Genomic DNA, 27,093 nt, shown 5'->3' with positions numbered 1-27,093 from the left:
TTAGTTTTATTTGCATATATAATTTCTTTTGTATTGGATGACATGATTTGACACAATTTTGGAAACATTTATGAACTTTGAACCTAGAAGGCATCATAGCAGAGGCAGGCATCCTGTTGTAGTGGGACTACAAGTCCCATCATGCTCTGCTATCAGTCTATGCTGGGACTGGCTGTTAGCCATGGGAAGGGGGAGCCAGTCACGTGTTCCATTACAAACTACAGCTCCCAGCATGCCCCGCTGCGGGGGACGCGAGACGTCATGACAGGGCGGCGGCGCGCTGCGCAGTGGGAGGGAGCGGGTTCACCATCATGGCGGCTTCCATTTCGGGTTATACGTTCAGTTCCTTGTGTTATCATAGCACTAACAGCAGCTCGGATCACGTAAGTGCCGGAGAGCCGGGTGAGACGGGGCCCGGGGGCTGAGCCGGAAGCGGGTGACTGTCACTGGGGAGGAAGTGGTTGGGGAGCTGTGATTCGGGTGATGACAGTGAGCAGCACCGGGCGGTTGGGTGTCAGGGTGTGGCTGACCTCCTATCAGCCCCATGTCATCCATTATTACACCGAAGTCCTGTCATTTATATAGGAGGACTCAGTATAAGTATGTGGCCGGTGTCAGTCCTGTAGAGGAAGCCGCATCACATAGTATTATTATGTCATGTACGTGTCTATGTCTTGGCTGTGTCATATCTATAGGGGATCTTCATAGGTTTATTATGTCCTGTGTCATATCTATAGAGGACTTCATAGGTGTATTATGTGTCTGTCATGTGTCATATCTATAGAGGACTTCATAGGTTTATTATGTCATGTGTCATATCTATAGAGGACTTCATAGGTTTATTATGTCATGTGTCATATCTATAGAGGACTTCATAGGTGTATTATGTGTCTAGGTCATGTGTCATATCTATATGGGATCTTCATAGGTTTATTATGGCATGTGTCATATCTATAGAGGACTTCATAGGTGTATTATGGCATGTACATGTCTGTCATGTGTCATATCTATAGAGGACTTCATAGGTGTATTATGGCATGTCATATCTATGGAGGACTTCATAGCTTTATTATGGCATGTGTCATATCTATAGAGGACTTCATAGGTGTATTATGGCATGTGTCATATATATATATATATATATATATATATATAGGACTTCATAGGTGTATTATGGCATGTCATATCTATGGAGGACTTCATAGCTTTATTATGGCATGTACATGTCTATGTCATGTGTCATATCTATAGAGGACTTCATAGGTTTATTATGGCATGTGTCATATCTATAGAGGACTTCATAGGTGTATTATGTCATGTGTCATATCTATAGAGGATTTCATAGGTGTATTGTGGCATGTGTCATATCTATAGAGGACTTCATAGGTGTATTATGTCATGTGTCATATCTATAGAGGACTTCATAGGTGTATTATGTCATGTGTCATATCTATAGAGGACTTCATAGGTTTATTATGGAATGTGTCATATCTATAGAGGACTTCATAGGTGTATTGTGGCATGTGTCATATCTATAGAGGACTTCATAGGTGTATTGTGGCATGTGTCATATCTATGGAGGACTTCATAGCTTTATTATGGCATGTACATGTCTGTCATGTGTCATATCTATAGAAGACTTCCTAGGTGTATTATGTTATATGTTATGAAGTGATATAAAAGGGAGTTGGGATCTGCGCTTCCCACAAGTGTCTACAAATGGTTGGCTGCCTCAAGGAAAAGTGAGGGGTGGGCTTCAACCCTCTAGAATGGAATAAATACAGAAAAAAGAGGGGACCCTGTAGCGCCAAATGTCAAAAACTGGTGTATGTGTAAGAAATGTCCACTTTATTGGTACATAAACAAATAATAAATAGCAATCGCATATGATGCAACCCCAAGTAATGTAAAACAGCAGTGCTGATATATATGATGTAAGTTGCAGTAATCCATTTCAATGCGGGTAATCAGTTAAAAGCTTACATATAGTCTCTAGATACTATAGAATGCAGATGTCACAATGTTGTAAGAAGCAATGATGGATAAACACGGTCTCTCTGTGTGGAGGTAATCGAATCCAATGGGTGAAATCGTTAGTCCCAATATCATAGGAGTCAATATTAACACTTCCACAGGGAAAAGGATTCAATTGCGTGTAATTTCCAAAGTCATACTGACTAAAAATGTCCTGTTGAAGCAGTCCCGTATGGAGTGTATTACAGCAAAGATACACTGGTGTTAAGAGAACAATATGGTAAACAACAATGGTGAATAAATACTCTCTCTCTGTTTGGAGTGAATAAACTCCAATGGGTGAAATGGTAAGTCCCAATGTCAGAAGAGTCAATTTCAACACTCCCACAGAGACAGAGTTCAGTAGCGTGTACATTCCAAAAAAGTAATGACTTGAACCTCCTGTTGTAGCTGTAGGGGACAGCTACAACACCCCAAACGGAGAGACAGTATTTATTCACCATTGTTTTACATTACCTGGGGTTTCATCATATGCGATTGCTATTTATTATTTGTTTATGTACCAATAAAGTGGACATTTCTTACACATACACCAGTTTTTGACATTTGGCGCCACAGGGTCCCCCCTTTTTTCTATGCCATGTGTCATATCTATAGAGGACTTAATAGGTTTATTATGGCATGTGTCATATCTATAGAGGACTTCATAGGTGTATTATGTGAAGTATGTGTCTATGGCATATCTCTTTAATGTAACATTTTTGTATGATTTGTCCATGTGCAGATTTGTGATGAGGATATGGGATTGCATTGGTTCAGTTTATGCCCATCAGTGGTGCACTTGGTGACTGTTATGTTTCAATAGGTGTAGTTTCTGTAGTAGGTTGTGTGTGCCCTTAGTTGTTGGCATTCCTATAGAAGAATACACTCTCTGCCAAGTATGTCTGCTTAGTCAGATTCATAGAAGAATACACAGGGCCAGTGTCTAATAATTCTGTAGTGTCATTAATAAGTATAGTATGTGTTTGTGTTACTGTGCAGAGATATCTGTGACAATGGGCCCTTCTATACTTCCTCCCAGCTGTGCCCCTTTCAGATTAAAATTTCATGTCTTCCAAATGACCCTTCTTGGGTCTAGTATAAATCTGTATAGATGCAGTTTTAATATCCTTGATAGAACACCAACATATTAAGCAGCGATTCACAGAGAATATAATTCACACCAATCCCTGTCCTAGTGGAGCTTATAGTCTAAATTCTAGAGGAAACCCACTCCGCAGTGGAAGAACACACCAACTCCAGACAGATAGTGACCTGGTTAGACTAGAACCCATGACCCCGCACCACTGGTTCCTAAATTTATATTGGCATATGTTTAGTGATGTTTGTAGCTGTATATTATGATAGGACATATGTATCAGTTTTTATTAGACGTACTTTATATTGGTCATTCGCCAATTTTGCAAGTTATAACATGACTCGTGTATGTGATTTTTATATCTGAAAATGTTAACAAATAAAAAAAAAGATTTGTTGGAAAAATGTGAAAGGTAAAAGTTTTTGAAATATAATGGCATAAAAAAAGCAAAAAAGTTCTACAAATTGTTAAAGGTTAAGATAAAAATATTTCTTGAGTTTTAAAATAAAAAGAATGTCATTTAAATGGAACACTTTGTGTTTTGTTCTTTTTACATTGTTTTTACTTATATCTGTAAATAATGACAGTATTATGATCTGTGTGCACATCCTAGTACATACGTGTGCTCCACTGACCTAATACTAGGTTAGTTGTCTGCGTTTTTAGAGATGATGTTATTGAATCCTTTTTATATTGTCTTGGAAAACGGGACCACCACATAGATTTAGGTTTGGCTTATAAGAGATTTTACTTTCATTACAGGAAGGCTTCCTACTGGGTGAAGTGAGACAGGAAGAATCTTTCTCTATAAGTGATTCTCAGATTAGTAACACAGAACTTCTCCAAGTTATAGGTGAGTTTTCAAGGGGTGCTTTCAGCAAAATCTTTGTAATCTCTGTGTGCTGGTGTTTTTGCTTTTAGTGTCATTGTACAAATTTTTATTTTAGCTGATATTTTTACCTTTCAGAGATCCATAGACATGAACCATGTACCAAACTATTCAGGTAGGTATTTTTAATGTTATATTTTTCATATTTCCTCTTGAATGCTATATTTCAATATATAAAAGGTACTATAGTTTTTAATACTCTATAACTTACATGAGAGTAAAAATTAAGATTTATTTATATGTGACACTAAGTGAACTAAATAAACTTCCAGTTCTCTGAATGTTATCTCTTAGATAAAGTGAAGTGAAAACTACTTATCATGTGATTGAGATAGTCTGTTCTGTATAAATGCCAACTTTAATTGCACATAAGAGCTACCCTATTACCAGTTTCAGTATTTGCTTGACCAGATAAAATGGAGCTACAGAGAGCTGTGCCTGCAGACATCTGAGTAATCAGCAGAACAGAGACCGAGGGGTAGATGTATCAAACATTCTATAAAGGAAAAGTGAAGGTGTTGCCCATAGCAACCAATCAGATTCTAGCTTTCCATTTCTAGCATGTACTAGATAAATGATAGCTGGAATCTGATTGGTTGCTATGGGCAACACCTCTACTTTTTCTTTTTAGAAGGTTCGCTACATCCTACCCCCGAGGGTCATAATCCCCTGATTGTCGTATTAAACATCTTCATAGGATCACTAAATTGAAGGCTATAAAAGAGCTACTGCTAAAATATATGTGAACCTTTCTGGAGAGGAAACACTAATACTGGCTACACATGCTGTGCTAACTTCAATAATATCCGTCAATTAAACTGTTATCGCAGCATGTGTGTTCCCAAAATGATCTTCTACTTACCGCACTAAAAGGTCCCTAATGGAACAAATCAGAGGCTTAGCCCAAACACTGATTGGCCGGATCGGCCACTTATATTTCGGATTGAATTACAAAATTGTGCTGCGAGTGACCAATTTAACTGTCAACTTTAGTTAGCCGTCAAGTCAGTATGTGGCGTAAATGTGAGAATTTAATCCCATAGTATACAAAAAACTGTCATTTAGGTGGGGTTTTTGGGGGGTATTTTTTTTCCTCCCCCCCCCCCCCCCCCCCCCTCTCATATTTTGTTTAATGTTCCTTAATAGAAGGAAAAAAATCTTTTTTTTTTTTCTAAAGTTACCCATATTTAGTTTTCAAGTAAATGTAAAATAGATATAAATCCTTAAAAATAAAATAATCCCACTCTGTCATTGGGTTTTAAATCTTTCCGCTATCATCCCAGGCATTGCATGTTTTCTGGCTCTCCAGAGTGTACTTGCAGTAAACATTCACTTAAATAATCTTTTGCATAATGTAACGCAAGTGAAACAGAACTGTCAGAGTACACTACTAAAAAGCCTGTTTGTTATAAAAGAAAAAATGTAAATTTATCCAGGGAAATGAAACAAATCACTGTTTAGTTGTTTAAAAGTGACAATTGGCCTGATCAGGATTGTATGAAATACCTATGGTCATGGAAATGTCTAAAAAGAAATGTTGTGTAATAATATTTATAGTTACGCTGAGTGTTCTGTCTTCTAACGGTCGATGAGTTCATTAACATGTAACTATATAAGGGATAATCTACTCTCTACTGTAAATACTATGGTTATTAGGAATTCTACAGCCATATAAACACACTGATACAGGCATCTGCTTTTATACAGATTACAGAAATCTGAGCAGACCTTCTAACTTCAGTTACACTTAATAATCATAATGTAATAATAAATGTGGTGTATGTCAGTCCAGGCGTGCAGACATGGTCAAGAGGTTCAGTAGTTGTTGAGACTAAATACTAGAATGAGGAAGAAATGTGATGTAAGTGACTTTGACCATGAAATGATTGTTGGTGCCAGACGGGGGGGTTTGAGTATCTCAGAAATTGTTGATCTCTTGGGATTTTCACATACAACAGTTTACAGAGATTGGTATGCAAAAAAAAACCATCCAGTAAGTGGCAAGTCTGTTGGTGGCCAGACTGGTTAAACCTTACCAGAAGGTCAGTTACTCTCCTGGTGACTAGGAACAGTAAACTGGGCACAGGCTCACCAGAACTAGACATGTGAAGATTGGAAAATCATTGCCCGGTCTGTCGAATCGACATGCAGATGGGTAGGATCAGAATTTAGCATTAACAACCTGGATCCGTGGATCCAACCTCCCTTGTGTCAACGGTGCAGGCTGGTGATGTAATCCAGTGGGTTATGTTTTCATGGATTACATTAGGCCCCTTAATACCAATTGAGCTTTGTTTAAATGCCACATCCTACCTGAGTATTGTTGCTGACCATGTGCTAGACTAGCCACAGTCTACTCTTCTCCTAATGGCTACTTCCAGCAGTATATCGTGTTGTCACAGAGCACACGTCATCTTAAGCTGGAGCCATAAACATGTCAATGAGTTCAGAGTGCTCCAATGGCCTCCACAGTAAACAGATTTCAATTTAATAGATCACCTTTAGGATGTGGTAGAACAGGAGATCTGTAGCACTAATGTGTGGCTGACAAATCCTACAGCAACTACATGATACTATCATGTCAACGTGTTAAATCCATGCCATAAAGTATTCAGGCTGTTCTACGGATAACGGGGGGTGTACCTAGTAAAGCGGTCACTGAGCGTGTGTGAGCCTCCTGTCTCTACCTTCGCTAACTTCTGCTCCAACTTCAATATATTTGCCTTGCCTGGAGCCTCTGAAGTCTTGGTACTACTCGTTTATTGTTTGTACTGTTATTCCCTGTACTGTCCATTGTTTGTACTGTTTACGGCGCTACAGAAACATTGTGGCGCCTTATAAATAAACAATAATAATAATCTATCAGTTTGTGATGAAGATATTAGTTTGGTTCCTTTACTAACATTTAGAAGCCTAGGTTTATAACTTTGTTCTCATCCTTACAGCTTCTATGATTACGCGGGCACCGTCAACGAGGAAAGTCTTGATCGAATTCTCAAGGACAGACGGAAAGTATGAATCGCTATTTAGTAATATTTTTGTTCCTCAAATAGTTTATTAAGTGAGCTGCGATTTAGGTTACTTATAAATTAGAAACGAACACATGAAGGTAGATGTGTCAAACCTTCTAAAAGGTGTTGTCCATAACAACCAGTCAGATTCTAGTTATCATTTATCTTGTACATTCTAGAAAATTATAGCTAGAATCTAATTGGTTGCTATGGACAAGGATGGCTATATGAGAACAGATATTGCATGTTCTAGATCTCTCCTGCTCATCAGTCTTTTTAGATCATCGTTAATGGTGATCTAATGCTTAAGATTCATTTTACCAGTAATCTATCATGGCATTCTCTCTTTATTCTGTGTAGGGGCATAGGGAAGATACAAGTTCCAGCTTGAAAGAATGCTGGGAATTGTAGTTCCAAAGTAGCTGTAGCATGAGATGCTGGCTTCATCTGGGGGGTGGAACTAGATGAGGTTAAACCGTCTAGTTCACACTCTATATTAACCCGCCTTAAATCAATGGTAAATGGATGTGGGGTGCAAGAGGAGAGATGTTTGGGAGACTCCTTGTTGAATCGATGCCCAAGCAAGGTTTGGCAGAGCAGTGGGTAAGGTGTCATAAAGTGGACGGAGATAGAAAGGTGGTGTGTGGTGTCTTCATGGAAGGGCCATGTATATGGCTTGTGTCCACAACACAAGAATGTCTTCTCCGTGGTGCTTTGCGAATTAGGTTACTTATACATTACAAATCATCTTTTGTGTTGGTCCATTGTCTAATTATTCACTTCGTCTCCACTAAGCATAATGCTAAATATTTCTTCTTAAAATGCAATTCCTCTTTGTATTGGGCAGAACGTGATTGGGTGGTACAAGTTTCGGAGGAACACACAGCAGCAGATGTCCTATAGAGAACAGATTTTGCACAAACAGCTGACTCAACTCCTTGGCGTACCCGACCTCGTCTTCCTGCTTATCGGCTTCATTTCTACTGCCAACACTTCCACTCATGCCTTGGAATATGTGCTTTTCAGGCCCAATCGCAGGTAGGTGCAGTTGGTATTCCACACAAACATAAAGAGTATGGAGTATAGCACTTGTATCAAAAGGGATCTTTGTTGTCATTTTATTAAGACCATAGGAATAGAACCCCAGGGAGACTTTGTATGTAGGGTGATATGTTAAATATCTTTTCCACCTTCCACACCTTGTGTGTTGGAACCTCTTTCCCTACTTCAGTGGAGGTCCTGACACAGAGAAACCCAACTATTTACCCAACGCTTCCTATAAGAGGGGAATTCTGCTGATCAGCTTCTGTAATGAGCTTAGGAGGAGGGAGGATGTGAAACTTTAGTAGAAAGGGCAGCTGGCTTCTGATTGGATGGCCGCTGCATTCGTACAGAAGCCGGATGTGAATTGTAGCCATGTGCCGGATCCTCCAGTGCTCATGGGTCATTTCAGAAGCTGGTTAGCCGAGGTCCTCACCAATAGTATGTACCAGGTCATGCTCCATTGAGCAGATAGAGGAGATCAGTGCCCATGATGTCTTTACAGAAGAATGAATGTCCATCACGTTTAATGAGCGCTTATTTAGAACTTTCAGCTGAATAATAGGAATGATGGGAAGAGGTGAGACTGATGAAGGCAGGTCGTTTACTCTGTCTGTCTGCTGGTAAAGGGAAGATGACAAGACACGTTCACCTTGGGTTAACCTCTATAAACACTGTTTCCAATCTCTTATTAGTGAAGAATATTGCTGGATAGAGATGAGTGTTTGTCTATAGAGAGCACTGAGGCAGGTCCAGCAGGCAGAGCCTTTATTACTGTGGGTATGGTTTCTGTGGAGCATTGTCTCTCCATGCTGTGCTGAGAGGTTGCTAATGCTTCTTTGGCAGGTTCCCAGTTTTATATGTGCATAGCCCAGGAAATTCCTATATTACTGTACTAGGAGAGTAGCTATGAATCGATAAATGCTCTGTAAGTAATCATTGTGATCTCATTCTCTGCATTTAAATACTTTGTCTCATCTATTGTCCAGGTTTAACCAGAGAGTCTCTCTTACAATTCCAAACTTGGGCACAACCAGTCAGCAGGAATATAAAGTGACGTCGGTGCCAAACACCTCTCAGAACTATGCCAAAGTGATCAAAGAACATGGGTCAGTATTCACCGTACAGTGTGATGGGACATACTCTAACTCCAGCGCATTTACACTATGATCATACAGACATGAGTGCAGATGCACAGTGACAGAGTGTGTTGTCTACTGAATTGCAACAGTGCCACATAGTGGCCAAATACTCACATAAGATTACAAAGAAATACACTTTTGAAATAAGGATGTGACCTTTTGGGAAAGGAGGGCTCCTTCTGATTCAATGTGTTTCCTGAATCTCCTAATCCTGCTGTTATGGCCTATCCTCTCTTTGTTCACTTAACTCAACTGAACCAGTTTTTAGCCCGAGCTACGTGACTCCAGTCACTCAGTACAGTGCTGATTGCTTAGTTCTTTGGGCCCTCTCCAAAAAGTGAAGGGTCCTGTTCCTCCCCTTCCCTCAGGAACCAAAAAGCCCCAGAGACAGACGGTTTTCTTCAGGCCTTCCTTTGCCAAAGCTAGGGAGAGCCCTTTGACATCCCCGACCTCTGGAGCCAAAAGGCTGCTTAGGAGGCATGGGTCTTCAGGCCCACCTCTGCTGCAAGGCTCTGGTGGGCCCCTTTCCCCAGTGGTCAGCTGAAGCCTTTCCCTAAGGCTGAAGTCTTCAGCCTCCCCATAAAGAGGCATCCAACAAACATGGTGTGGCCCATAAGGGTCTTCAGGCCCACCTCTGCCGCAAGGCTCTGGTGGGCCCCTTTCCCCAGTGGTCAGCTGAAGCCTTAGCCTAAGGCTGGAGTCTTCAGCCTCCCCATAAAGAGGCATCCAACAAACATGGTGTGGCCCATAAGGGTCTTCAGGCCCACCTCTGCCGCAAGGCTCTGGTGGGCCCCTTTCCCCAGTGGTCAGCTGAAGCCTTAGCCTAAGGCTGGAGTCTTCAGCCTCCCCATAAAGAGGCATCCAACAAACATGGTGTGGCCCATAAGGGTCTTCAGGCCCACCTCTGCTGCAAGGCTCTGGTGGGCCCCTTTCCCCAGTGGTCAGCTGAAGCCTTCCCCTAAGGCTGGAGTCTTCAGCCTCCCCATAAAGAGGCATCCAACAAACATGGTGTGGCCCATAAGGGTCTTCAGGCCCACCTCTGCCGCAAGGCTCTGGTGGGCCCCTTTCCCCAGTGGTCAGCTGAAGCCTTACCCTAAGGCTGGAGTCTTCAGCCTCCCCATAAAGAGGCATTCAACAAACGTGGGGAGGCCCATAAGGGTCTTCAGGCCCACCTCTGCCGCAAGGCTCTGGTGGGCCCCTTTCCCCAGTGGTCAGCTGAAGCCTTACCCTAAGGCTGGAGTCTTCAGCCTCCCCATAAAGAGGCATTCAACAAACGTGGGGAGGCCCATAAGGGTGTTCCTTCCACCCTCCCAAAACATTACAAAAACACAAAAAAATGTGAAACGTGTGGGCCTAGTGTGCTGTGTAATATAAATAAGTGCCTCGAAGGCCCCAGTCTTTCAACCGGAAATATAAAAATTGTCCTTGCCCTTGGCTGTAATGCAAAGTGCTTTGCTTGTGCAAAAATTTTTGCACAATCACCTAGTGCATTTTTAGACACTCATAGCTCAGGCCGCATCGGGGGCACGTAGCACCTCCGGCTTCAAGCAGCTGGCGTCATGGCCAGAGGATGTAGTGCCTGCCCATCGCCTACAGGGGGCACCTTTAAGCCCCACTGCATGCATAGACATCTACACCCGATTTTAGCCAAAAGTCAGAGAAGTGGCTACAAATCGATAAACGCTATGTAAATAATCATTCTGATCTCATTCTCTGCATCAGACAGTCTCCCTTACAAGTACAAACTTAGGAACAACCAGGCAGCCGGAATGTAAAGTGACATCAGTGTACGTTATCGGTTCCCTAGGAACCAGTGACATCACTGAGGTTGTACATTAGGAGATAGAGTAACATCTCCTTTAAGCTTCATGCAAGAAATAGGAATTATATATAAAATTGCTGAACTTTTAGTCACTTATTTGCTATTAAGTAAACACCATTATGAGGTTAATGGACAGCTTTATTAACTTGTTAAATGTATTAAATAAGTCTCACCCATTGCGTTTGTAGTATGAGATGTAATAATCCTATGTAAATGTACTATATTATTATAGCGTTTAATGACCAAGCTACGGTTTCACATTTGCTGCATATGTGCACTGGCTTTAAGTATTCATCCCCTCTGACATTGCTGCCATTCTCTTACATCATCAAAGCAAGTGGATGAATGGATTGATTCATTAATTCTTACGACTGATCATCACAAAATGGTTCTCGTGTAAAATAATAAGAAAAGAAAACGATAAAGCTTTTTCTTGATTACAAACAATATCTTATTACTAGAGTATTTAACCCTTTTCTAAGATTCACCTAAATTAAATCCTGGTGCAGTCAGTTGTCTTCAGAGGTCATAATTGACCAGAGCCAACTATACATAATTAGTGTTTCATTCATTCTTTTGGTTGTCTTTTATTAACAGGCACCACACCAGTTTAGTGCATTTCCAAATGAGCTTCATGATGAAGCTTAAAGAACAGTCATGTCATATCTGAGAAATGGGTATTGAAAGGCACCATCTAGAGAGGCATGCAAAAAGGTTTTTTAATAGCCAGATTACTTACCTGAAATTGTGTTTACAGTTTAGCCAGAAGGCACGTGGAAGACCCTCATATCAAGTGTATGTAGATTTTATTGTGTCATGAGACCAGTAAGATTTTTTGACCTCAGCACTTTGCCTACTATGAAGCATGGCTTTGAATGCAATGTGGATTCTTCTATGCATTAGGGATTGAAAACTTGTGAAAATAGAGAGAAAAGTGGATGTATCAAAACCTAAACAAAGCTTGGAGGACAGCCTTCTGCAAGATACCCGAGACGTAGGAGAGTATTTTTATCCCAGCCCAACCAATGACCATACAGCAAAAGCCAGATGATGTATTTACTATAAAATCAGTGTCCTGGAGTAGCCCAATAAAAATCCAGACCACAATCCCATGAAGAATCTGGATTGGTATTCTTCAGCTATCCCCGTCCAACCTGGATGATGGGTAAAAATTGTAATGGTGAAATATGCAAAGCTGACCCCAAACAGACTCCGCTGTAATTGTAGTTAAGGAGCTTCTACAAGTATAAAGGAGGATAGTGAATACTTATGTAATCTACCCTTGTTTTGTTTTTATTTTGACATTACAGAGTGTTTTGTGTTGACGAGTGATGCAAATTCCTGAATAAACCCATTTTCATTCCATGATGCAAGAAAATTAAATGGAAAGATTGCCAAGAGGGCTTTTTATAGCCGAACTATTTTTATATTTGGATGAAAGTGCTTTTAATGGAAGCAGCTGGAGCCAGTAGATAAAATTTGTCTGTGTGTTGAAGGCCAAAAAGGCAAAAATCGATATCTGTCGCTGTGACACCATCTAATCCCTGCCACGAAATCTGCCAATGACTTCTAAAACACTTATGTGATCATGCTGTTGTGTTATTACATAAAAAAATAACCTATTATAAGAAGCCTTTTAGATCAACAGAGTTACTCTTATACATTTATTCATACTCTTATACATATCATGCAAAATTAACATAACAATATTTCTACATAAATAGGAAAATGTGTCCGTTTTATTCTAATCCGCTATATGCTGATGATTTTTGGTTACATGCTTTTTTTTTTTTTTTTTCATTGTAGTACCAATTTTTTTGATAAGGATGGTGTAATGAAGGACATCCGGTTAATTTATCAGGTTTATAATGCTTTGCAGGAGAAGGTGCAGGTGAGTAGCAATGGTTGCACAATCATAGTCCTGGCAATAGTGTCACGACGAATAACTTGACCGTGTTGTCGTCTTCCAGGCTGTATGTGAAGAGGTGGAGAAGAGTGAGCGGGTGGTGGAAGCTCACCAGGCAGAAGTAAACGAGCTGCAAGCTCAGATCTGCAAGAGGAAGGAGGAAAAACTTTGCAGGGAAAGTAAGTTTCTTTATCTCTGTAAGAGACTAAATCTGGGATTAAACCTGGAGTCTTAATTGTAAATCCGAACATGTTTCCCTGCTCTTGTCCTGCAGGACATATAGACATGGGGTCAGCCTTTAGTAGACAGGGTTTTTTGTTGATGGTAATGTGTATATTTAATTACCTGGTTTTAAAGAGGTTGTGCACATTTTACATCCATTTATTAGTCATTTCTGCTCCCCACAGTTAGCATATAGGGGGGGTTCCTCCCATGCTGCAGTACCCCCAACCCCATTACCCAGATCAGAGAGTCTGTCTGTGCTAGAGCACTGTGGGCAGGATGCAATATGCTATTTTTATAGCGTCTGATACAAAATAAGCATGAAAGGTAGTGAGCTGTTTGCTATACTTGTGGGGGCTGGATTGATTCAGAAGGGAGTGATCACAAGTGGATATTCATTTAGTTAATTTTGACTTAAGAAAGTTGTTTTGATCTACCTATCATGTTTCCATATACAAATGAAAATTGGTGATTTAATCATCCTCCCATAGCACAAAGATTCCTAGGAGGACAGTGAGCACTAAACCAGTACATGGGTTGTTCACTCATTAATACACATGAATATTTCATACCTGCCCAGAAGATTAACTTCATAAAGACATATATGGAGTTGGATGTGAGAAACTACAGCTGTTGCTGTTAATAACATATATGCTGAATGTTCAATAAGTTTACTGTAACTTAGTAGGTGACTCTTTAAATTACATACTTTATGCCTGTGAATCGGCACTGTCCTGTGACAAATGCACTTTGATGGGGTTTTATGCCTCTTGCAGTGAGTTTCAGCTGCTGTTTTTCCATCCCCAGATCTGCGTCAGTCCATGTTAGTCCAGACAGAAGTGCCTGCGGAGAGCATGGTAACGTTTGGGGACTGTGTAGGTGCCACTTCCAGACCACAAGAACTCCTCCCTCCTCCATACTCAGAAGAGAGCATCAATGCGGACGAGGCTGTGGACAGCACACCTGACATGCCCAGGCCGCAGGCTGTGGGTTCCTCATGCCATCTTCTCCAAGAGATCAAAGACAACGTGACCGTAGCCTCTAATACATCCGTGAATGAAGACACAGATGAATCACAAAGTGATTATAGAAAGTCGCAGCACCGTTCAGAGACCCCTGACAGTGAGATGGCAGAGGCGCCGCCATACCATGCCACCTCACAACCAGATGGAGAGCTGGCACAGCACTGACTGTCCCCCCTCCTGTCTGAGACCAATACTAGGGATTCTGGCAATGGAACATGGAATGTAAGCAATGTGAAGCTGGCAGCGATTTGGGAGTCTCCCAGCTGCCTGTGTGTGGGCCTTTTACTCCCATCAGCTTCCAGTACTCGCTGATCTCTGAATTACCAGTGCTTCTGCGGAGCTGAATAATGAGTACATTGAGCTGCTTGTTTTTTTTGTCACATGTATATTTTGAGCCAGTACGGTCAACCTCATGGAGGCGTTGTGTAGATTAAAGGGATTATTAGGTAAACAAGGGAGGCGGGATATTTAGCAGATCACATCCTGGTTTGTTTGTTTTTTGCCTGAAGTCTTCTCAAGATTATTTACTCTCAACCGCCAACATCCAGTGCCGCAGAGGGTGGCATCCAGTGCCGCAGAGGGTGGCATTATTGCCACGGGCCATTCAGTATATATTATCCATTCCCCCTGTTGTTATTTTTTTCACTCTTCATTATCATAGTCCCTCTTCTTTTGTATAGGAGTGAGATTTTCTAGAGTCGTTTTTTTATCCCTCCCTAATCGGACAAGCAATCATTATATCGGAAGATCTCACTGCTTACTTTGGAACCAATACGTGAACCAACACTCCCCTTCCGATTTACATACAACCCTCTAACCAACCTCAACATTTAACCACTGTCAGAGCAGTATAAAGTGTCCGTACATTTAGGAGACACGTGTTGGGAGTAAACACAAGTGCGCTTGAATGTCATGCTGGATATTTTTGGGGGCGTAATCCGAAACCGGTCCTGACTCTGCACAAGCTTTTTTCGGACACTCCGCACGCAACTCTTCCCTCAAGCTAACATATTGGTTGTGTGACTTTATTGCCTGAACAATGGATCCGTTGATGAGCACTTCAATCACCGTCTAATTTATTCTCCACATGAAAATATGTACCATTCGCTCCAACTTCTTCCTCTAACTTCTATAATGTGACAGCGAGTACAGTGGTTTTAAACGTTTTATAATTAGCTGCACTTTTTAAGAATAATAATTTACTAAATAGCTTAATTTTCCCTGTGAACCTAAGAAAGCAGCAACTAATACTTTGGACTGAGATGCTTGATCCTGCAAATGGACATTACAGAAATGTATAGGGGTCACTGCTGGCTATTTTGCTGAACTATATTATTTTTTTTGTTGCTGACCTGTCGAGCTAGCCGTGGAAAGTCGCATTTACTGCCGATTAAAACGTCTGCCAGGAAAATCGTAACAGAAAACCTGTGTCAATCTCTGAATGGTGCACACATTTTCAGCCTTAAGACTGGTATAAATCAAACATAATAAACGTGCTTTAGTTTATCGAACCCCTTTTCCGGATTATGTGTGTGTTTAATATTTGGTGTCCATATCATTAGATGGGGGCATATTTCAGTTTAGGGTTTAAGGGTGCACTTTTTATTTATTTTTTGCAAATCTCAGATAATAGTTCCTGTTTTATTTGAAATATTCTTGTGCACATCAACCTACCAACTCAACTCATTTTTTATGATGGGTGTTGCAGTCGGTGATGTATATATAGCCGCTTTATGAAGTCACCAGAAGCCTCTTATAATATTTACATGAGACAGTGAATGTAAGAAGCAAAGGAATATCCTATATGTATCTCAGAATCACTTGGTAAGAAAACTCATCCTAGGTCACAGTAAGTCATATTTAAACTATAATAGATTATGTGCAGACTGCAAAAGTAATTGGTGTGCTCCATCATAAGAATTCCTTAATTGAAGTAAACTTATTTGCGCATCAATCCCTTCATTCCTTAGATGCCACATCAATCTTGTGATTTAATATCCTCTCTCAGTCATGCATTCCATCACGGAACATGATCATAACGAGTCAGTCACACAGAACTGCGTGTGGCTGTTATTTAACTACAGAGAGAGGGCTATTTACTAACAGCTGAAAGGTGCACTTAAAGCATAGTAACCAATCAGACTCTATTTTCATTGTCCTGGTTCCCTTTCACCGAACACTCCTTTTATACAATACATGGTACATTTTTCCAATATAAAATGTCTTATTCTTGATTGTATTTGTCTTGGGCAATATTTTATATTATGGCATCACCATATGACATGTGACCTGTAAGGCGCTCCTTATATGTGCAGAATAAAATATGGAATCCACATGTTATTTAAAGGCGCAGTGCTGAGCTTAGTGTGAGGAGTAAACCACGATGAATTCCTTCATGAACTGGAGAACGGGCCAGGATTTCAACCCAGAATGATGGTTTTGCTGTGCAAAAACTTGAATTAGTAAAGTGTCTTGTGATGTTGTATTTTCTTCATATTAACTAGACCACTTTAAATCCAGTTGTTATACGTCTCACCTAGGGGCAGTGTCTGGCTTCGTCTTTACAATGCTGCAATTTTGTAACCAGGACCAGTCAGCGTTTCCGGAAAGCGTATGGGAGAAACCGTTACCCTTTCGCCAATGCACTTTACTGTGACCGCAAAATCCCAATGGTGTGACGGGAACAGTGTTTCCCACATACTCATCGTATTATTATCAGTATAGAACACATCAGCTGCTTTGTCTGACACTTGGATAACATTTTCCTTGCAACCTTGGACTGATGCTGTTGCTATAGCAACCATTGTATACAGTCCTGTGTGACCTGCCGCTGACCACCCAGGTGGTTAGTTGTTGCTGCTGCTGGTCTTCATCCTGCTATGTAATGTCTGTCCCATATCTTATATGGTCTTTAGGGAGATAAATTCTATGCCAAGTAAAACATTGACAGAAGAGAAGGACCACCTACTTTATCCTTATTGTGTTAATGATTCGGGGGCTGTCTTAATATTTTTTTTCCAAGTCTTAATAGCCATATGTTTGTCCCATGCATTTTTAAATTTTTTCACCGAGTCCCCCCCACACCTGCTGGGAGACGATTCCATCTATCAATTTGTTATGTAAAAATATTCCTTATTACCTTGGTCTTCCTCCTTCCAGTTTCAGAGTCTGCCCTTGTTCTAGAAATCCCCTTTACAAGAAATACTGCCTTCCTGAACCCTGTTAATAGTTTTATTTTTACATCTCTCCATGCTTTCTCTCATTGAAGTTGTGTGTGTTTAACTCTTTGACGTTTGTTATACAGTCCATTTGCCACTTTAGTAACCAGTCTATGGTTTATTTTTATTAATGTTTTACCATTTGTTCAGTGTACTTTTTTTTTTTTTTTTTGTTTTCCGATAAAGACTCCAAACTCTACACTGTACCCGAGATGGGGTGAGCTATAAAGTGTCAATATAATCCCAGTCGCCCTCTACAGCCAAGTCCGCTCCTGGGTAACTATAACTCCAAGGTCCACTTCCTCTGTTTGTGACATTACATCACCATTCATTTTGTACACTGCTTATGGATTTTTATGTGCCACAGGCATTATTTTACATTTTGATGCAATAAATGTAAGATCCTGCACGTTCCTCTAGTTCAGGCCTGGCCAACCTGTGGCGCTTCAGGTGTTGTGAAACTACAAGTCCCAACACGTCCTGCAAGCTATAGGCTGGCAAAGCCAGGTGTGCTCTATTTTCTCCAAATCACTACGCATTTGTTTTACCCTTTCTAGTGTATCCCCTTATTGCACGTCTTTGTATCGTGTACAAATACATGCTTTGTAGGCCACAAGTAATAAATGATATTACTTGTGGGCTACAAAGGCAACAAAAAATCCACTAGACTTGTTTTACCTGGCTGCATCTTGTCATTTGTTTGACTCTGGTCAACAATTTTCTAATTTTTGATTAGTGATTAGGTCAATTTACCAATTATTGACTTTCAGGTTTACGCTGCTTTTATAAATATACATATTGTATGACTATCTGCTGCCTAAAATCAGGACTCCCATGAACTGCATAACCCATAGGTAACGCGCAGGTTCAATTGTACCTTGTTGTTCTGTATTTAGAGTGTAATGCTTCAAACAGCCTGTACGTGTCACTGTTGCTATCTTTGTTTATGTGGAGCAGGCAAGTCAAACTCATTTGACACCTATGTCCGGCAGGTAAAACTTAGTGAAAGCCCCATACACTTATGTAGAAGAGCATGCACACCATTGGAATAAAAGTTCTGTTATTTAAGGGGTTAATAGAACTATTTCTTATTTCATTATAGACAACGTGTATGTGTGTAATGACATCATATGAAATTTGGATTAACGTAATTAATGTTTTCACTACCAATTTAAATACCTGTCTGTAAACAATTCCGGTACTAAATATTACCTTCATTTCATTAACGTTCTAGAAGCAGTTGAGAGCCGTAAACTGAGACGAATTAATCATTGGCAAATACACATACAACTTGCAGATTCTTTTAATGACCAACCTCTTTATAAAAAAAATTGCAGGGCTTATTTAATGAATAATTAATTACAGCAATAACGGTGATCATAACCTTTAGTGTATATTACAAGGATTAAAAATATATAGCAAACAAGCACAAGAAAAAGCATTAGCAGAAGTTTTCTCAAGTTAGAAATGTAAATTACAATTTACATTGTATTATATTTATTATAATTACAGTTTAGTCTCATTCTATCTTGAGTAATATGAGGCGTAACAATGATTGATTAAAAAATGTCATCTCTTCAGGAAGTGGAAAATGATCTCATTCTATAACCGGTAGGCGTCAAACCAAATAAAATGGTTTGAAAACAAGATGGTGCAATTAACCCAAAATCCTCCTCGACATCACAGGGATACCGATGGAAACAGAGACTGATTGTACTCAACATTGTGGAACATATGTTCAAACATACCAAACAAATGATATCTACAGCCATCAGCTTCAACACAGATATCATAATGGTTCTCATGGCAACTACCACTGATCATATTCATCAAACAGATAACTTAGACATTACTATGGAACAGATGCATGAAGATCAAAGCCTAGGAGTACTATAGGAGGTATCACAGCAGACAATCAAGATGAAGAGGTAGAAGAAACAAGGGGCACATGGGGTGAGAGTCACCATCATTTTTGTAGAATAGGGACAAGCTCACACAAGATAACAGAATAAACACAACGAGCAACGTACAGCTCATTTATAATTACACAATATGACAGAGGCCACCAATCACGGTCAGACACCAGAAGAAAGAAAGCTCTTGAGAATAAAAAGCCAAAATTTGGGAAAACTCAAGTGAACGATTAAGCAGGTCAGACAAGGAGAGGGGAGGTGGGCATAAGGGCAAAAAAAGGGATACACACCCTCAGTAAACACAATATGACTAATAATGAAAAGGTTTTAAATAGATAATTAACCTATGCACTGTTGAATAGTTGCAGTGGATTATATATATATATATATATATATATATATATATATATACACAGATACACTCTGTTTGCTGTGAGGAAGGACATTTCAAACCATGTACCTAACCAATATGTGGATATAAGGAATGGTGGAGATCCTGTCCTGTACATGGGAATATACAGATAAGCTTATTTTTATTATCCTTACGCTATGCAGCTACACTGGATTGGGAGTGGTGTGCACTTAGTGCAATAACTTATTAAGCAACCATCTCTGGCTTTATTTGTATGTTTCCTTTTGGGTATTTACTACAAGACCTACTTCTGATGCTCTACAAGCTCTGGTACGCATGTATTAAATACTAGGTTTTTTAAGTTACTGCTACATACTACACTATTGTGCGCACTATCCTCTCCTCTGAATGTTAGATAGTATCCAGCTACCTCTGGTCTTCTGAGGATTGGCAGCCGCCTGCAAACTGGAAAGTGTTCTGATATGAACTATATGGACTTTGTTCACCTGAAATGATAAGTTATGTGTCTATGTTTGTATCATCCTCAGAACGAACCAATTATTCCATCTACAACACTCTACATTTAGTCACGGGACATGTTCATTGCCGGCATCGGCTGAGACCGTGGGGTATATTTACTAAACTGCGGGTTTGAAAAAGTGAGGAGGGGTTCTCTAGTGCCCGGAAAACCCCTTCCAATCCTGGGGCACTGTATAATTGAGGTGGCTGGACCCTGCCCCCGCTTCTCACGGCTCTGCTTGAAAAGGGAGAGCTGCATGCACCTAACAGTAGTGCATGCAGCATTGCCCATGTATATTATAGGGATAAGAAGAGTTGTAGAGCAGCCAAGCACTGTCTAATATTATAGCCACGTCCCCATGCATGCTTGTCACGCCCACTGGCGGCATGGTGTGGAAACCCCCCTCTACAAATCCTGCGTTTGCCCCTGTTATGCGCGTTGTTCGGCGTTCTGTGTGTCTGTACACAAGTCACCTGGCGAGTGCATCCCTCGTGCTGCTTCGTACCATGATCGGGCAAGCACTATAATAGGCGCACACTATAAATTACCTCTCTTATATACATACATTGCCCCTTTGTAGGTTAAGCTGCCTGGGTGGTCATTATTCTACTATTATCCTGTGCACACGACTGTCTGCCGAATTTTTGACTTTACACTCCTCCAGTCCTGACCTGTGCTCAGTTTGAGGTAGCACAGTGGCTACATGGTTAGAACGTCTGCCTCACAGCACTGGGGTCATGGGTTCAATTCCCGACCATGGCCTTATCTGTGTGGAGTTTGCATGTTCTCTCCATGTGTGCGTGGGTTTCCTACGGGTGCTCCGGTTTCCTCCCACACTCCAAAAACATACTAGTAGGTTAATTGGCTGCTATCAAATTGACCCTAGTCTCTCTGTCTCTCTCTGTCTGTGTGTATGTTAGGAAATTTAGACTGTAAGCTGAGTTCTCTGTACAGCGCTGCAGAATTAGTGGTGCTATATATATATATATATATATATATATGGTGATGATGATGATGAGGTTGCCTGGTGATTTTGTCTTGCCACTGCTGGTCTGGTTGCTGAACTCAGTTCATTTGACCTGTGGATTCCAAATTTTCTCAGGTCAAGACACCCTAAGGGTGTCCATAATTTTTTCAAGGCACCCTTAATCAAAAATAATTACCAGGTAGTCCCCCGCCTTGTTTACCATGGGCCCTGGCTGCGGCACCCCTGTGAGATCACCGCGGCACCCCAGGGAGCCACGACACACTGTTTGGGAACCACTGGACTCTAGCCTCTAAGCGTGGGCATTAAGCAGCAATAACTCTGGGCAGAAGGCCTGATGGCAACAAAGTACTACTTGGGATGTACTAGCTCTTAGGGAAATGCAGCTTCTGTATATTGACTGGGTTATTGGTGCTCACAAAAGGGTTTCATGTTCTGACATTATATTAATATGAGATTCAAAACTTTCAATACTGAAAATGTAATTGATATAACAATGACCTTGGCTTACAAGAAACATGATGTGACTTACCTCTAAAAAAATTAATATAAGCATAAGCGAACATTTAAGAAATATAAGGACGGGTAAATCATTCTACAAGACATTTCTTTCAACCTGCTGGACTTTAATTGTTTGGCTTTTTACAAGATTGATTTATGGGACCACAGACCCCAGGGGGCTTCTCATGTCTGGCTTTTTACGAGCAGATGTGATTATTCTGTAGCCATGGTCCCATTACACTTCATAAAAAATGTATCTTCACCCTAAAACACATGTACATGAACCTTGCTCAATGTTATGGTGGAAGTTCAGTCATACTGTGTGTCTGTATAGGGCATTAGGCATAAGATTGTTTTTCTACACAATTCAGTCATACATTATGCAAGTTGGGGAAGTTTGAATAACAGATTTAAAATAACGTATAGTTCTATTTTGGGCTAAATGTTGCTTATAACCCTACAGCAATGACTGTGTGGAATATACTTGTACAGAACTCCTCGAACGCAAGTATCAGGAACATAAGTGGGGCTTTTATTGTTTCGCCAAACTTCTTATAGTGACATCTGAATTCATTAATGAGGATATAACATAACCTTTATATAGGTAAAGAGGTTATAATCAGTCTATGACGTATAAAGAAGGGAGAAGCCAACTCCTGAGACCCGTAGGTTATGTAGATGAGTCTGCCATCTTTGTCGTCATTGGCTTTATTTTATTTCCATAAAACTCATCTTTTATTCCAGCCTATCAGCCCTCCTCCTAACCCCCCTTGTCCTGGCTTTTACCCCGATTCCCCCGGTCGATACCACCCTGTTTGTGTCTTCCCCTTCCCCTTGTTATACTAGGAGGTAGGGACATCAGGTGCTATATACTGGGAGGTAGGGACAGCACAGTGGCCTAGTGGTTAGCACTTCTACCTCACAGCACTGGGGTCATGAGTTCGATTCCTGACCATGGCCTTATCTATGCGGAGTTTGTATGTTCTGTGTTTGTGTGGGTTTCATCCGGGTGCTCTAGTTTCCTCCCACACTCCAAAAATATACTGGTAGGTTAATTGGCTGCTATCAAAATTGACCCTAGTCTGTCTGTGTGTGTGTGTGTGTGTGTGTCTGTCTGTCTGTATGTATGTTAGGGAATTTAGACTGTAAGCTCCAATGGGGCAGGGACTGGTGTGAATGAGTTCTCTGTACAACGCTGCAGAATTAGTGGCGCTATATAATTGATGATGATGAGGTAGGTACATCAGGTGTTATATACTGGGAGGTAGATACATCAGGTGTTATATACTGGGAGGCAGGTGGTACATCAGGAGTTATATACAGGGAGGCAGGTGGTACATCAGGTGTTATATACTGGGAGGTCGGTACATCGGATGTTATATACTGGGAGGTAGGGACATCAGGTGTTATATACTGGGAGGTAGATACATCAGGTGTTATATACTGGGAGGCAGGTGGTACATCAGGAGTTATATACAGGGAGGCAGGTGGTACATCAGGTGTTATATACTGGGAGGTCGGTACATCAGATGTTATATACTGGGAGGTAGGGACATCAGGTGTTATATACTGGGAGGTAGATACATCAGGTGTTATATACTGGGAGGTAGATACATCAGGTGTTGTATAGAAGGAGGCAGGTGTTATATACAGGGAGGCAGGTGGTACATCAGGTGATATATACAGGGAGGCAGGTGTTATATACAGGGAGGCAGGTGGTACATCAGGTGATATATACAGGGAGGCAGGTGTTATATACAGGGAGGCAGGTGTTATATACAGGGAGGCAGGTGGTACATCAGGTGATATATACAGGGAGGCAGGTGTTATATAGAAGGAGGCAGGTGTTATATACAGGGAGGCAGGTTTGTATACAGAGAGGCAGGTGTTATATACAGGGAGGTAGGGACAGCACAGTGACAGCACAGTATATACAGGGAGGCAGGTGTTATATACAGAGGCATGTGGTATATACAGAGAGGCAGGTGGTACATCAGGTGTTATATAGAAGGAGGCAGGTGGTATATACAGGGAGGCAGGTGGTACATCTGGTGTTATATAGAAGGAGGCAGGTGTTATATACAGGGAGGCAGGTGGTACATCAGGTGATATATACAGGGAGGCAGGTGGTACATCAGGTGTTATATACAGGGAGGCAGGTGGTATATACAGGGAGGCAGGTATTATATACAGAGAGCCAGGTGGTATATACAGGGAGGCAGGTGTTATATACATAGAGGCAGGTGTTATATACAGGGAGGCAGGTGGTACATCAGGTGATATATACAGGGAGGCAGGTATTATATACACAGAGCCAGGTGGTATATACAGGGAGGCAGGTGTTATATACAGGGAGGCAGGTGGTACATCAGGTGATATATATACAGGGAGGCAGGTATTATATACAGGGAGGGAGGGTGCTGCTCTGTGTATCAGGGAGGTGACACAGGAACCAGTCCGCATTATGTTATTATTATTATTATTGTGCTGTTGCCGCTGTGGTGACGTCACCTTCCAGCCGCTTAAGAAAGCGGCTCCTATAGGCCGCCAGCTCCACGCAGCTCAGCCAATCCCACGAGCCACCGGCCCCGGGTGCAGTGTGACGTCACGAAGTTCCCGTCTGCTTTATTTTGCTTCGGTCTCCGGAGCCGCCATTACAGGAAGGACCGGAGTGCGCCGAGCTGGAGAACACCGGAGCTGGCCAGAGCGGGAGGGACCGGACGAGCGGCACCGAGGAGTCCGGTCCCGGGGGAGATGAGCGGTGGAGGAAGGCCGGCGACGGGATAAAGCCAGGTGAGTGCCCTTGCCGCGATGTACACAGAGATATCTTCTTATATTGCGACTCTTTCCTAAACTAGAGCCATCAGTGATAGAGATAACCCGCAGAGCTGACGTAGCGCGGACCGTAGATTGCGAGCTCCTCGGCCAAGGAGCTGCAGCAGTGACAGATCACGTGACATTGAGGTCACATACTGTGATAACTGCTGTAGGATCATTCACCTAATTCCCTTCTATTGGGTACTTACTAAGCTTAATGTTATTAGGAAATCTTATTTACTGTCTATAATAAAACACTTAAACATTCCCTTATTATCTGTATAATATTATTATTCGTCATGTAGTTATTTACTAACATCAGACTGACCCCTCCATGGTTCCCTATGAGGACACCAGCCTCCTATCTGTGTGCCTCATTAATCAGAATCTTCCTAATTACTGACCATAAATGGCCATCCATCAGTGTGCTCCTATCCGGATACTACCGTGTGATCTGTTTACACGGGTGTTACTATCCCATTCCAGGTCTGGATGTGATCACTACAGCTGCTTTATCAGCAGCCTGTGAGCTGTCATCCTGATGGCTGGGAGTTTATTAGGTTGTACTACATTTGTGTAGATAGTGATTGGTTCAGTAACAATGTCACCTCTTAAAGTTGCACCTTTTTTTTTTAAAATTGATCTTTAAATTAAATGTGGATGATGCAACCACTGCAAAATAGCAGCACGTATTAAGAATAGGGCGTTCTGTGTATTATTTTGTGCAGGATTTAGGTATCTATTAATCATGGTTTATTTATTTTACATGACAAAAACTGGTGTTTTTCTCAATCACTATACAATAAAAATAAACAGAAAAGCTTCATGTTTGTTATTGGAGAGGGTGTCAGGTGACAGACGGGGAAAAGGGGTCGGAGGAGACAGGATCATGAGAGTTGTTTTGGTTTGTTTTGCCCCCCCAAACCTACTTTCCCTGCTCACATATAAATTCTATATACTGCGCCTTCAATGTTTTGGAAAGGTGGCACTTTTGTATGAGTAAACTCAGTATATATCATTAGCTACTGATTTGGGTATAGGAAAATCTTCCACACTTTTTCTTTAATTTTAGCAATGTTCCAATGTCATCTGCTACCCTGCACTTACTGATTTTGTTTCTCTGTTATAAGAGCCGCCATGGAAGGGGTTGCAACTGCTTTCCTAAACTGTAGAACCACCACTGTTAGGAGCCGTGCATTCAGTTAGTGTTTCTTCATTAGCGGTAATTGCAGCAGTATCAGAGCCTAGCGGAGTCTCCGGCCTGTTTGTGGAAGTCCTTGGGATCTCTCCTAGGGCCCTGGTATCAGATTAGTTGTGACCATAAAACATTCCGTGATGTTTCTGTCATCTAGTTGACACTGAGGGTGGAGCACCAGCAGTGACGGGAGGGGGGCTTGCTACAGTGCCGGATGAAATGTGTTGGGGTAACCCGACCAGCATTCTAATTTTTGGCTTTTTGGTTTTAACTGGAAATGCAACTAGTGTTCAGTGTTTGTTTTCTTTGGTTTCCGGTTAAAACTGGAATTCCTAATTTTGAAGCCAATATATACTGTAGTATGTTAAATGATTGGGCAGTCTCCTTGGGACAGAGTACTGAAAAATAAATTACAGTTGCCATTGAGGTCCTGTAACATAGATTTGCCTGGCAGCCACTTCCAGTTGTAGGCAACTTGGTGGCTTTCCACCATAAAATAAACTTTATTGATGAACTTATTTTTACCAATAATGGTACCTTGGTGGGGTCCTTCGGTGCTGCTCGTCTCTCTTTGTAGTTGTAAAGTTACAAGGCAGCAGCACAAATTAAAATCCCAGCTATGGACAGAGCCAAACAGCGCTGGAGGTGGTCAACAGAGGTCCCAGCTATTAGTAAATTAGAAACCCTACCAAATACAGTGACTGGTGAGGGTCACATAGCAGGAGTCGCCCTTCAAAGTACTATTCATGCTAAGAGAAGTTATTTGCTAAAATAGATTGTTTTTAAAGTGGAAAATTCCTTTAATGTGTGTGTGCTGTTAGAGATGGAAAATGCGATCTTTTATAGTTCATGGGACTGTGTGATTTTGTGTCACCCAAAAGCCTCTGCTGAGTTTGCTGTCGTTGTGCCATGTGTACACAGCCCATTTGTTTGGAGGATGGGCAGGTTGTCAACACAGTATTTTCTGCAGTTTCCACCCAGTCTGACCATTGTGCAATTGAATAAGAGAAAGAGCTACACAGTGTTACATCAACATCGGCACTGTTATCATGGTGGTTCATTATGATGGTTACCGTTTAAATTTACTACACCTGTGTGTTTAACCCATTATGCTTTGACATTTGTTGACCCGTTTGGTAGCAGAATACTTACAAGCAAATAAAACCAGTATTATTCCTATGTTAACATTTATATTATCCAGCTTTTAATAAACTTAGTGTTTTTTAGGTAACTATATATGTTCATGTGTTGATTCTACCCTTTGCAGCAAGTTGCCATATTAGTAAGGATATTATTATTAATACTAATAATATTATAATATACGGCGCCACAGACTCCGTAGCGCCGGATACAGAAGCAAGTAACAAATAGATGAGGTAATACATGTCAGTAGCACAGATAAGTGTGAGTAATGCTATGGGG

At 41.1% G+C, this 27,093-nt stretch overlaps 2 protein-coding genes across 4 annotated transcripts in view; both read left to right on the top strand.

Moving 5' to 3' along the window:
• The first annotated feature begins 270 nt into the window (after positions 1-270).
• ABRAXAS2 (abraxas 2, BRISC complex subunit) lies at positions 271-15,681 on the top strand. The gene is made up of 9 exons (XM_075216069.1): positions 271-383; positions 3,875-3,965; positions 4,080-4,116; positions 6,947-7,013; positions 7,860-8,050; positions 9,043-9,162; positions 12,824-12,908; positions 12,988-13,102; positions 13,953-15,681. The coding sequence occupies exons 1-9, from the start codon at positions 312-314 to the stop codon at positions 14,333-14,335; spliced, it is 1,161 nt and encodes a 386-aa protein (XP_075072170.1). The 5' UTR covers positions 271-311; the 3' UTR covers positions 14,336-15,681.
• Positions 15,682-24,247: 8,566 nt separating this feature from the next.
• The window catches only part of ZRANB1 (zinc finger RANBP2-type containing 1), a 43,977-nt gene continuing 41,131 nt past the window's right edge, over positions 24,248-27,093 (top strand). For 2 of the 3 annotated variants that reach the window (XM_075216066.1, XM_075216065.1), the window contains exon 1: positions 24,248-24,452. The gene's annotated coding sequence lies outside the window, so the exon portion shown is untranslated. The remainder of the gene's footprint in view (positions 24,453-27,093) is intronic. The other variant, XM_075216064.1, reaches the window with a different exon arrangement.

The sequence above is a fragment of the Mixophyes fleayi genome, chromosome 6 (assembly GCF_038048845.1).
Source record: "Mixophyes fleayi isolate aMixFle1 chromosome 6, aMixFle1.hap1, whole genome shotgun sequence".
Taxonomy (NCBI): domain Eukaryota; kingdom Metazoa; phylum Chordata; class Amphibia; order Anura; family Limnodynastidae; genus Mixophyes; species Mixophyes fleayi.
Note: the sequence above shows the minus strand (reverse complement) of the source record. Positions and strands in the feature narration are given on the sequence as shown.

Excerpts from the sequence above, each read along its gene's own strand:
- ABRAXAS2 (XM_075216069.1), top strand. The coding sequence starts at position 312 with ATGGCGGCTTCCATTTCGGGTTATACGTTCAGTTCCTTGTGTTATCAT. Across the intron at positions 7,014-7,859 it reads TTCTCAAGGACAGACGGAAA|AACGTGATTGGGTGGTACAA; the intron begins GTATGAATCGCT and ends TGTATTGGGCAG. Across the intron at positions 9,163-12,823 it reads AAAGTGATCAAAGAACATGG|TACCAATTTTTTTGATAAGG; the intron begins GTCAGTATTCAC and ends TTTTCATTGTAG.